The sequence below is a fragment of the Jaculus jaculus genome, chromosome 14 (assembly GCF_020740685.1).
Source record: "Jaculus jaculus isolate mJacJac1 chromosome 14, mJacJac1.mat.Y.cur, whole genome shotgun sequence".
Classification (NCBI taxonomy): Eukaryota; Metazoa; Chordata; class Mammalia; order Rodentia; family Dipodidae; genus Jaculus; species Jaculus jaculus.
Window position 1 is genome coordinate 69414027 of NC_059115.1, and position 12611 is coordinate 69426637.

The 12611-nt window shown below is 37.2% G+C and overlaps 1 protein-coding gene across 3 annotated transcripts in view; it reads left to right on the forward strand.

The window, feature by feature from the left end:
• The window catches only part of Ttc37 (tetratricopeptide repeat domain 37), a 77721-nt gene extending 67103 nt beyond the window's left edge, over nucleotides 1–10618 (forward strand). For all 3 annotated transcript variants that reach the window (XM_045133591.1, XM_004651614.2, XM_045133592.1), the window contains 6 exons: nucleotides 2956–3077; nucleotides 5501–5659; nucleotides 7550–7702; nucleotides 9208–9338; nucleotides 9701–9824; nucleotides 10191–10618. In XM_045133591.1, coding sequence (XP_044989526.1) covers nucleotides 2956–3077; nucleotides 5501–5659; nucleotides 7550–7702; nucleotides 9208–9338; nucleotides 9701–9824; nucleotides 10191–10265 — 764 coding nt within the window. In that variant the 3' untranslated portion in view covers nucleotides 10266–10618. The remainder of the gene's footprint in view (nucleotides 1–2955; nucleotides 3078–5500; nucleotides 5660–7549; nucleotides 7703–9207; nucleotides 9339–9700; nucleotides 9825–10190) is intronic.
• The last annotated feature ends 1993 nt before the right edge of the window (nucleotides 10619–12611 follow it).

A 12611-nucleotide genomic window follows, 5' to 3' on the forward strand; every position in this document is an offset into this window, starting at 1 on the left:
ATTGAATTCAGGTTTCTAAAATTATGAAATCAGGAACTCAAACAACTTCAGTGTGCATTGTTATAAAAATACATTCATTAGGGCTGGAGAGATTGCGTAGCGGTTAAGCGCTTGCCTGTGAAGCCTAAGGACCCCGGTTCAAGGCTCGGTTCCCCAGGTCCACGTTAGCCAGATGCACAAGGGGGCGCACGCGTCTGGAGTTCGTTTGCAGAGGCTGGAAGCCCTGGTGCGCCCATTCTCTCTCTCTCCCTCTATCTGTCTTTCTCTCTGTGTCTGTCGCTCTCAAATAAATAAATAAAAAATTAAAAAAAAATACATTCATTAAAGAAACCATTAGTATTTTGCTATATAGAAATGTGCTGGGCTACATGTTGTGATATATACTGTGTGCCTATTCTTTACATACTGTTACCTGAAGTCTTTGTTGTATAGCATTTACCTGCTTCTAGATTGGTCCAGTTTGGGTTTGAGGTGTGTCCTGGACAAAACCAGCACTGAAATTGTCCTGTGATTCTTCTTGGCTATCTTGGCTAATGAGATTATCAGAATCGTTTTATAAATCTATTAGTCTAGTGAGATTTATCCGCGTTGTTTTCTAAATTTCTAAATGCCTTCATTGAAAAGTGACCTGGAGGGATGGCTTTAGTGGTTAAGGCATTTGCCTGCAGAGCAAAAGGACCCAGGTTTGACTCCCTAGGACCCACGTTAGCCAGATGCACAAGGGGGCGCACGCATCTGGAGTTCGCCTGCAGTGGCTGGATCCCTGGCCTACCCATTCTCTCTCTCTCTCTCTCCCTCTTTCTCTGTCAAATAAATAAATAAAAATAAAGGAAAAAAAGAAAAATGACCTGTAATTAGGATAATAAATAGGTTAATCTACTTTTGCCTTGGATGAATAATTTTTCACCACATTTTTTTTAGATTTTCAGCTATTTTTTATTCCATGTTAAACATCATTAGTGTATATCTTTACGAATTATAAGGGTAAATTTTTTAAAAGTAAGCTTTTAGAAAAATCATAATACTGAGATTATTTTAATAAAATAAACTGCATATAAAAAATGAAGATTATAGAGTTCACCTCATTTGTTACTCTCTTCTCAGAGAACATTGTTTTGCACTGACTGACAATGGGTAGAATTGGATAGAAAATCAGTAAAGATATAATGAAAGCTGTGAACTACTTGACACTTAAAGAACAAGCCCTTCTTTCTCTTAACAGCAGCAGAGTATAGCCTTTCTGCATACACTGAACATTAACATTATAATGTCTGGCGACAAGAATGCGGTTGTCCTCTTGGTAATAAACAGCATAGCACTCCAGGCAATTGCGCTGACCTGCCCTGGGAGAAGAGCTGGAAAGAAACATTCTTACTGGAAGTTTTATAGCATTAAATATGTTAGGAAAGGAGTAAGGCTTTCCTCCAATAAACAGCTTCAGCTTGTATCTTGAGAATCTAGGAAAAGGGGGGGTGGCTGTTGAGATGGTGCTGCAGTTAAAGGCACTTGCTTGCGAAGCCTGGCAATCTGGATTCAGTTCTGCAGTGCCCATGTAAAGGCAGTTTCATAAAGTGGTGCATACATCTAGGGTTTGTTTGCAGAGGCAAGAGGCCCTGCTGTGCCTATTCTCTCTCCCTTTACTTACAAATAAATGAGTAAATTGAAATATTTTTTAAAAAATAATTTAGAAAAAGGAAGAGAAAGTTAAACCAAAGTAAGCAGAGGAAAGAAACAATAGAGTGTCTCCTTGATAAAGGGGTATGTGCAAGAAATAACACAGGCAGAGGGACAAACAGAAAACAGGGTCTTTGAGAAGATTAATACAATCAATAAAGTTCTAGATGGATCAGGAACATCTACAGGATACCAGTATTAGGAATGAAAGCAAGTTTGTCACTGCAGCAATGAGAAGGTGAATATAAGTCTTTTAAGTAACCTTATTCCTTGATATTTGAAACTGAGAGAAAATCAGAAAACTCATTGTAAAAGCTTTGTCAAGAAATAAATTGATTAGCTATACATGTATTAGGGACATTAAATTTACAGTTCAAAAATCTCACAAAGAAAACTGTAGGACCCAAAGCTTCACTGATATATTCCACCAAACATTTAAGGAAAAAAATAATATAAATTCAACACATCTTTTTCTAGAAAATTAGAGGTTGAAATTCTTCATAACATCTGTGAGGCCAGTATTGCCTTAGTTCTCAAACCAAAGACATCACAAGAAAAGGAAGGGACAGAACATCATTCCTGAGCTAGACAGGAAAGTCTATGATAAAACTTGGGCATTCCGTCTTAACAGCATGAAAAGATAACACTTCTTGATGAGTGGGATTTGCTCCAGGAGTATAAAAATGAGTAGAACTTATTTTCACAGTATATGAACATGCCACATATGAAGTTACATACAATAAAATCTGGTTTTTGGTGGCTGGAAACTGATGAGGTGTTGGCGGGAGCAATGTATGAGCAGTGGGTTGTGGGCAAGTTGGAGCTAGATGCGATTACAAAGGGTAGGAGGGAAGTTTCGATAATATGTTCATGACATTGATTGTGATGTTTGTTCATCACTGTATAACTGTGTCAGAATTTTTCACATTGAATAATTTGAAAACATGTACTTTATTGTACTTCAGTTCGAATACAAGCATATCATTAAATCTTTTTCAGTGAATTTTCATTGCTGTAGATAGTATTTTTAATGTAAATCACAGTTATGTGAAGTCAAGTTATTAGGCTTAAGTATTCTTATCATAAATTTTTTCAGAAGTTTACTAGTCTGTAATTCTGACACTTAGGAAGCCAAGGCAGGCAGATCATGAGTTTGGAGCCACCCTGGGCTGTACAGACACTGTCTCAAAAAGAAGTATGGCAAAATGTAGTTGTAGTTACTCCCCTTGGGAACATTATTGAATTTACAGAAGAAAGTAACAAGGCATTTTTTGTTTACAGTTAAGGACCAAGAGTTTCTTGAAAATTACAACCAGTCTCTTGAAAAGTGGTCTTTCTCCCAAGCTGTCACTGGTCTGGTAGACACAGGAAGAACATCTGAAGCCGAGTCTCTGTGCACAAAGGTACTCATGCTGAGTCATGCGTGGAGGTGGAGTGTGGTGGGGAATGTGCTGGTGGTGGTGGTGATTACAGCTAACACTTTCTGACGACAAGTCAGTCATGACATGTATCACTTTTATTTGAGCTTTACAGTAGCTCTCTGATGGAGTTTTTCATTATCATCACCGTATTTACAAGCGTAGGCTTAGGGCCTTCATTTGTTCAGTAGCTCCCAGCTAGAAATAAGTAGCTAGGCAGCTGTTGTACCACTGAACTCCATCCTCACACTTAAATTCTTAATAGAAATTTTAATTTTCATTTTTGGATACCATTATGAAGTCCTTTATTTTCCTTTAATCTTTGAGTACACCCTTCAGAGGGATATGTTTCTAGTATCTGTTTTTCTCATAGTCCTGAACTAAAGTGCCGAATGACTATGGAGATAATTGATTAGGGACCTGAAACATCTAGGTTACTGTTTATGTGCTAGGATTCTAGGGCCTTCTGCCTATAGGCTCTATGAGTAGAGACTCAGAATCTTACCTACCATATAGTGGGGGCGTGCTAAATATTAAATGAATGAACCAGTTGCACATATCTACTCAACAGTCATGGTGGTTCAGGAGCGCTTTAAGCATGGTTTTCCCTGTGAAGACTTGAGTTTACCGTATCCCCAGGGGGACTGGGTTGTCTTCTTAGGCAGGACTTTTGAAAGAGAAGTATAAGTTTTACAGAAGAAGAAGACTGGACTTTGATCTTAAATTCTCTACAAAGCAGAGCAGGAACTTGTCTTTCATGTAGGGAACCTGTCTGAGCTAAGTTCAGGACAGCCTATGACATCATGGGTGTTTACTGTGCATAGACTACTGTGACACACTAGGGAACGCAATGTGAACTTGCTGTGTCATTTTGTTTCCTTTGCTCTCTTAGAAGAAAGCAGTCAAATATTGTTTGTATCTATTTGACTGTGATGTAACTGTGGCACACAACTTTAATACCAGCACTTGGGAGGCAGAGGTAGGAGGATCATCATGAGTTCTAGGCATTCCTGAGACTACATGGTGAATTCCAGATCAGTCTGAGCTAGAGTGAGACCCTACCTCGAAATCCCTCCACCCAAAAAAAAGATAAGCATGCTTTTAAGAGACAAAACAGGAGAAATATTTTAACTAGAGAAGAATTTGATGATTGCCAACATAGGAAACAGTAATATTTAAGGAGATGAAAACACTAACTTGATTTGAACATAACACATTGTATAAACGTACTGAATTATGTAATACTGTATCTAATACTACATGGAAATTGTATATGTTAATTACATGTTAATCTGACTCAGGAAGGGAAACAGACCACTATTTTCTACTTAAAAACAGCTGAATTTGGAAAGGTGTCTTAAAAATGCCATGAGTTTGGTATTGTTACTAATTATATATTTAGTTTTTCTCAGGAATATTTTGTATTTGTTAGTGTATGGGACTTAAACATATTTTGATAAAGTTATCTCTACATAATGCTATTAATTCATTTTGGTGTACTTTTTTGTTTCTGTTTTATACATTTACTGTTCATTTATGTCTTTTGTTGACCTGATGTGCTAACCTCAGTCGTTAGTTCTAGTAGCTGATTTTTCCCAACCTTTTCTATGTATATGATTAGGTATACAAATAAAAACATCTTTGATCCTAGAGGGATACATATATATGTGGAAGGAGGTACATATACATATGTATATTTGTATATGTGTTCATGTATTTAGGGTATAAGTAATAGCTTATGGAAATGGGAAAAAGAGTCCTTTTTCTTACTTCTAATGCAAAGAAATCTCTTCCAGGGAGAAAAGCATACAAGGTTGAGAAAGAAAAAAAATTCTACTCTTCTTAAGAATAACGTTTGTTCCACTTAAATGACGATCACATTTACTCTTCATTGTTTTATTTTCTTAGTTCAGCTATTTATATTCAGATGCTAAACTTTTTAGTATATCATCTAAGAATAAACTAAGCCAATGACATATTAAAACTATAAAAATGATTTACATGTCACAACTATAGTGTTACTTAGTGACAGATGTTTTAAGTAGAGGCTTTGGTAATCCCAAGCAGTGTCATGCCTGATTGAACTTTTGTAGTTGTTTCTTCTAGTCAGAAAAGGCTTAAATTAAGAAAAAATTTCTCCAACATGGAGTATAGTTTAATTGCCTTTTACTTTTATCAGTTTAGAGCCGTGTGTGTATGTGTAATTATATATATATGTTTTTTTTTCTTTTTTGAGGAAGGGTTTCACTCTGGTCCAGGCTGACCTGGAATTCACTATGTAGTCTCAGGGTGGCCTCAAACTCATGGCGATCTTCCTACCTCTGCCTCGCAAGTGCTGGGATTAAAGGCATGCGCCACCATACCCAGCTCTCCATTTGATATATTTTTATTTGGGGTTTAATTTTTAGAATTTGAAGAATAACCCTGACCAGCCAGCTGTTATCTTACTTTTGAGACAAGTGCAGTGTAAATCACTTCTGGAAACACAAACGCCACTTCCAGACACTGTACTTGAAGAGCTGCAGAAGACAGTCATGTCCAACTCAGGCTCTGTTCCAGCTTGGCAGGTAAGCTGTCTCCTTTCCTACATGAGTCATACGTAAAAATGTTCCATGATGTGGCTGGAGGGTTGGCTTAGTGGTTAAGATGCTTGCCTACAAAGCCTAAAGGCCCAGGTTCGATTCCTTAGGACCCACCTAAGCCAGATGCACAAGGTGTCACATGCATCTGGAATTAATTTTCAGTGGCTGGAGGTCCTGGTGCACCTATTCTCTTTCTTTTTCTCAAATAAAATGAAATTAAAATGTTTCATGATGCTTGTTGAGGTAAGGGATATGTTGTCTTTGTTTTTTTAAACTCACTACATATCCACCCGTTTCCAGATACAAGGGTATTGTGGGTGAGAGTAACCAATGAATTTCAATACTGGTTTGCAGTGTGCTTTTATAATGCTTCAGAATTGTTCAGATAATGTCTTTTCTGAGGGGTTGATATGAAAGATGTAAAGGAGCTAAAGAAGAGTTGCAGACATTTCATAGTAACCCTTGCCCTTACCTAACTCAGAAAGAGCATTCCTAATCAGATAAAAATGCTTACAATAATCTTCTGTGAACAGCATATTTAATAGAGTAATGTGAATACTTTACCTGAGGTTACTAACTTAGCATTATATTAGAATTTTAGAGAAGAAATTAATATGTAAATATTAAGAAAAAAAGTAAAATTTATTGTCTATGTACAAAAAAGAAAACCCTTCCAAGAATAAGTAAATTTAGCCAGGTTGCCCAAGAGTCAATATGTAAAAACTAACTGCTTTTTTTTTTGTTGTTGTTGTTCATTTTTATTTATTTATTTGAGAGTGACAGAGACAGAAAGAGAGAGAGAGAGAGAGAGAGAGAGAGAGAGAGAGAGAGAGAATGGGCATGCTAGGGCTTCCAGCCACTGCAAACGAACTCCAGACGCGTGCGCCCCCTTGTGCATCTGGCTAACATGGGTCCTGGAGAATCGAGCCTCAAACTGGCGTCCTTAGGCTTCACAGGCAAGCGCTTAACTGCTAAGCCATCTCTGCAGCCCCTAACTGCTTTTTTTATTGGGGAAGAAAACCAAAATACAATAAAATAAAGCAACTTAAGTGAGCACAAAACATTGCCAAAGGTCTAGAAATAAATTTAAGAGAAAAATGTAAGAGACCTTTATGTTATAAACTGTACAGTACTGTTTACAGAAATATCAGAATTAAAGTGAGCATTCATACTCAAGTATAGAAGAGTTCAGAACAGTATCACATTTCAGTTATCTCCAAAGTAAACTACACTTTCACATAACCTGAACTATGATTAGGATTTTTGTGTGCATTTCTATGTAGAAATTAATGACTTATGAGGAAATACAAAAGATCTAAAGTGACTGGCATAAACCTGAAGAAAAAAAAAGTTGGATGTCTGAATGATAATGAACATCATGACTACATATAAAGTTAGAAGCCAGAACAAACAATGAGATCAGTGGAAAGGGAGCCCTAAAAGTCTCACACGTGCTCTCTTACCCAGCCATCACTGTAATTCAGTATGATGGTCTTTCAGGGAAGGGTACTAAAGTAATTAATATTCATGTGGAAAAAATGAATCTTGACTTATAACAACAGCTGCATAGATTACCTTAAGGTCAGCATTTACAAGACTTACCAGTTTTCACATTGCAGTCTGATTTTATTCCTGACCTGCATGCCATCTTGAGAAACTTTTGGACTTAAGACTAATGTGGCTAGTAAGCTGGTGTAAATAGAATGAGCAGTATGACTACCCATTTCTTGGCCTATAATTTTTTGGTTTCGGACACAACTAGTCAGTAAATAAATATTAGAAAACCAAGTTCATGAGTATTTATGGAGTCTGTTGGGAGTGGGGTACTGGACTCTGCTAAACTAAAATGCTCTTCATGCTCCTTCTCTTCTCTAGTGGTTGGCACAGGTGTATCAGTCTCAAGGAATGATGGGTGCTGCAGAGATGTGCTATAGGAAGAGTCTGCAAGTGGCTTCCCAACAGGGCAGCTGGAGTGGGAAGCTCTCAAGTCTGCTGAAACTGGCCCTGCTTGCACTAGAAGTGTGCATGGTGAGGTGATGCTCCAGCTATGACCGTGACCTTTTCTTAATACAGAAGAAGGCTCTCTTAGGTTGTTGTTACTCTGTGGAGTTCTTCCACATGTCTTGTGGCAGGCTTTGAGAAGAGCTCTTCAGGAACATCAGAATAACAGAAATCTGTAGATTGCACAGATTGTATAAATAATTAAAACAGATCTGTAATCCACATTGACCCATACTTCAAAAACTGCTTCATTTTTATGTTCTTAGAGTTTCCTCAAAGGAGAACCAGTCATTCTCATGTTCTCATGGTACAATAGAGTTGTTTGAGAGGAAAGTAAAAAAAAAAAAAAAAAAAAAAATCCAAGCTTGAAATTTGAGTTATGACAATAGATTTTTTTTTTGTTTGATGTTCATTTAAATTAGAATTAAACTTTGCTGCCCATTTGTGACAAAGTTGGCAATATTTAACTTTTTTCTTAATTCAGTGTGACATTCTCAAAGAGGTTATTTGTAGTGATTTTATATCAAAGTGTGTATACATGTTACCATGTTATCAGATACGAACTTGTGAAAATCTGCCACAATCACGAAACTACAATTAGGCAGAAGTGCTGGGAAGGAGGAAAAAGCTTTGTGCTTCCGTCTGTGACCACAGCCTTACTGGGGACTGGAGGGGGATTGGAGAGGAGGGTGTTGTCAGTAGCTTTGCATGGTGATTAAAATGATGACAAGTAGCTCACATTTTACTGAGAAGAAAGTTTGTGGATGAATATGGGAAACAGTGATGTTATAATTCATGAGCTCTTTGAACAGAGGAAAAAAATCTCTTCAAAATAATAAATACTAAAAAGATAGGAAAGTCAAAATAAAAGGGAATTCTTAACACATTGTTCAGTACACTGATGTAACATTCTGTTATAAGCTTTTGGCTAATTTTATAGAATACTTTGATTTCTTAAAATTCAAAGTGCCGTATTTTAAATGTCAGCGAGAGGCTGGTCACTGGTTTTCCGGAGTCATCAGGAGTGGTTTTATTAGGCTGTGCCTTGCCTGTTTCTGCTGAGGGCTCTGTCAGTATAGCGCACACCTCCACTCTGTTATCCGGTCCATGTTTTTTAAGCACTCAGCTTCCTGTGTCACTGCACAAATGACTGCTGCCCGCACTGCACTCAGAGAATATTGCTCAAACGGGTTTTCTTGCAATTTACTGTTTAAAATTGACTATGTATTGGTGTGTTAAATTGACTTTATTAAAATGTGAAGTGAACGATGTATTGAGTCATTATGCTGAATATTAAAATGTGTATTGTTGGTATCTGTAACGAGAACATCTTGGGGTTGGTTGTCAGGGGCCACTGCCCACATGGGGGTGGCCCTGTGGGCTGCATTGAGGACCCAGGGAGCCGCTGTAGCAGCCCACCTCTTTGTCATTTATATGGTGACTTACACAATTAATAAATGAGAGTTGAACTGCATATTTTTTAATGTTGATGCATCAAAACTTTGGACTAATATTTATCTTCTCTTTTACAGGCTAATATTTCCAGTGATCACTGGTCATCCTTGGTTCAGGAGGCGACAACTGAAGCCTTGAAGCTTTGTTTTTGTCCACTGGCTGTGTTTTTACAAGCTTTGTTACAATTTAACCGCAAAATGGGGGCAAGGTATGAGGAATCTGTGTTCAGTTTTTCCTTAGAAACCTTACATATAGACATATTTATAGTTATCTTCACAAACTAGTTTCACAAGCCTTGGATATTGTTATATCTGTACTCTAGAACAGCTACCTAATAAGACTGTTACCATTAAATAAGACCATTTGTAAAATACTTATCATGTGCCTAATGCATAATAAACATTTAGTAAATACTAATCATTATTGTTATCTTAATTATCTGAATCAAAATCAAGTAATCAGGTAACGTCTTCAAAGGAATGACAAAGATAATATTTCTGAGAGACTAGCATATACATAGCCCAAGGTAACTTAAATGCTTTGAACTAAGTGTGAGCATCTTTCTCCCAGAGAGACCCGGCGACTTTTGGAGAGAGTGGTGTATCAGCCTGGATATCCCAAGTCTGTTGTATCAACTGCACGTTGGTACCTACTGAGACATCTGTATGCCAAAAATGACTATGAGCTCATAGATGTAAGGTTTTTCTTTATTTAAAATATTTCATATTTACCTGAAAGCTTGAGTTATTTTTTAAAAATTATTCCCTATTATGATTGAACAGGTCAGCACACATTTGCAGTAAGGATTTAGAGATGACAAGTATACACAAAGCCCTTACTTCTCCATAGGACTGACAGTTGTAGTAGTCAGCAGTTTGGCATATATAATCATAAATTGTGCTTGTCTTATGTTAGCTTTACTGAAGTAACGTCTTTCAGGAAAAGTAAAAGATTGTATGTAGTCACTTTTTCTTTTGTTAATGTTCCCCATTGAAAATTACTGCTCTTTGGAATCTAAATATAGATGTTCTAGTAATGTTCCTGATGTGATTTCCCAAAGGTGCTGGTAAAGAATGCTGAAACTCACAAAGATCAAAGAGCTTTGAAACTGAATGAGAAGTTGTCTTCACAATAAAAGTGGCAAAGAATCAAGAAAAGCTTTAAGAATCAAGCAGTACATCGAGTTTTCACCAAACAACATATTTTAAAACCAAAATTGCACTCATCCATTGTTTTTCCTATTTATAAACGGAAGAGGGTAAATTTCTTAATGTATGGATGGAATTTTATATTAACTCTTGATCTGACTTCAACTCAAAGATCATCTTTGATTTAATGGCCCAGAAGGAAAGGAAAACGGTGATTCCCTTTTATTTTTGAGTAATTTTTCATAAACCATTATTTTTTGCATTCTGCATGGTACATAATGGAATATCTGTTTGGGTTATCCCTGACAATAAAGCCTTGGTAGCCATTTTCTAAATAATATACAAAAGCAGAATTTTTATTTGTTAAAAAAAATTCAAAGTTTTATTTCTTTGTGAATGCTGGAGTTCTGCAGACCAAGTCATCATGAAATCTGCCAAATGTTACAGTTCGTTTTGCTAGGGTTTCACCTCTCTCAGATTCTGTTGAAGTGTATTATGAATGTATGTGAGTCTTGACTGCTATTGGGTATGTTTATAGCATTCAGAATGCTCAGGTATATGGCTGTATTTAAAAACATTAATGGAAAATTTTGGAAAACAGTGCTGGTGATATTTAATTTGATCATGTAATTCCTTCAATCATGATGAAAGGTATGAACTTTTTAAATAAACAAATCAGTGTCTTAATTTATAGTATCAATATGTAACATAATTTCTTTTTCTTCAGATTTTACATGTATTTTAATATAATACATTTTTTAAAATAAAATTTAAAACTTTATTCAAAAAAAAATTACAGAAGCTGGGTGTGGTAGTGCATGCCTTTAATTCCAGTACTCAGGAGGCTGAGGTAAGAGGACTTGGTGTGAGTTTGAGGCCAGCCTGGGACTACAGAGTGACTTCCAGGTCAGCCTGGGCTAAAGTGAAGCCCTGCCTTGAAAAAGAAAGAGAGACGGGGGAGGGAGGGAATAAAAAGAAAAAATTAAGGAAAAATAAATTTACAGAATCCCTTCCCACCACCCTATTTTGCCCCCTACCCCATGAGACATTTTTAAGTTTCATGTTGTAAAACTTAAAGGCAGACTTACTATCTTTTTTTAAAAGTCATTTATACATTTAAAGAAACTATGTTGCTTACTTTGGATTTGTGTTTTTAAAAATAGTTTTAGACCTATCCATGTTTGTTGTACAAAGAAATGTGGTAACATAAGGGTGCTTTTGCTCTGAGTCAGAAGCTTCTTGGTGTGAACTTTGTGAAACATGATGTTTTACGTGTATTTTGATTGATGATAGCCTGCAATTAAATTGTACTTCAGATGTGAAACTGAAGTGTAATGTGGTATCTCTAAAATTCAGTGAAGCCTTATGATCAAGAGCCATGTACTGAGAATCTTTTCAGAGTGTGATGGCTTGGACTGTGTATTAAAGACCTGCCTAAGAAATTCATCCATGTTTTTGAGCCACGATTATTGAAGCATCCTTTTTTTCATTTTAACAAAATTAAACAGTACTGTTTTCTGCCTATTTCATCCTTGTGCTCTCAACTGTCCAGCTCATCTAGTGTTTTATAGCTTGACCTACAGCCAGCCTGAGGTGCCCTGCAGATGGCTGCCGGTGCAGCTCTGGTGCCCATGCCCTTCTCTTGCCATGCCCAGATTGGGCTGCATTTCTGCCTGTGTGCTTGGTTCCGTTTTTGTCAGTCGCCTGTTGTTGTGGGATTTCTTTTGCTTTGAAAGGTCACTTCTCTCACTTAGAACATAAACATCTTATTTTCTTTTTATGAGAACTTTTAATATATGAACATGCAGTAATTGGTTCCTTGGAACCCTTTATCTTTTTTGCCTTCTTCCCCCCCTGCCCCCATGCACTGACTAACCTCCCTTTTCAAGGCAGCTCTTCCTCTATTTTATTATCTTCTACCTCTTATCCCCCTCAGTGTTGATGGGCTCAGAGCCATGCTGGTTTTGTGGGGGATCACCACTGGGGGTTGTGAATACACCAGTCGGTTCATGTTGGTGGACAGTATCCCAAAGCACGTCCATGCACCTGTGGCTCCGGTATTCTTTCCATCCCCGCTTCTAAGATTCCCTGAGCCGGGGAGAACATGGTAGAGGTCTCTTTTAGTACCACACTCTTTATAGCTTCTTATTTTCTGCCTTGATCAGTTTTGAGTCTCTTCAGTGTCTGCCTCAATCTCCATAGGAGCAGTGCACTGACTTCCAGTGGGCAGCACACACATTTGTAATTCGACTACCTCTTTGGTGGGTATGATAGAGATGATTTATCTAGTGCTAAGCCCTAGACTTTATTTTCTTCTTGTCATTTTGATGAGT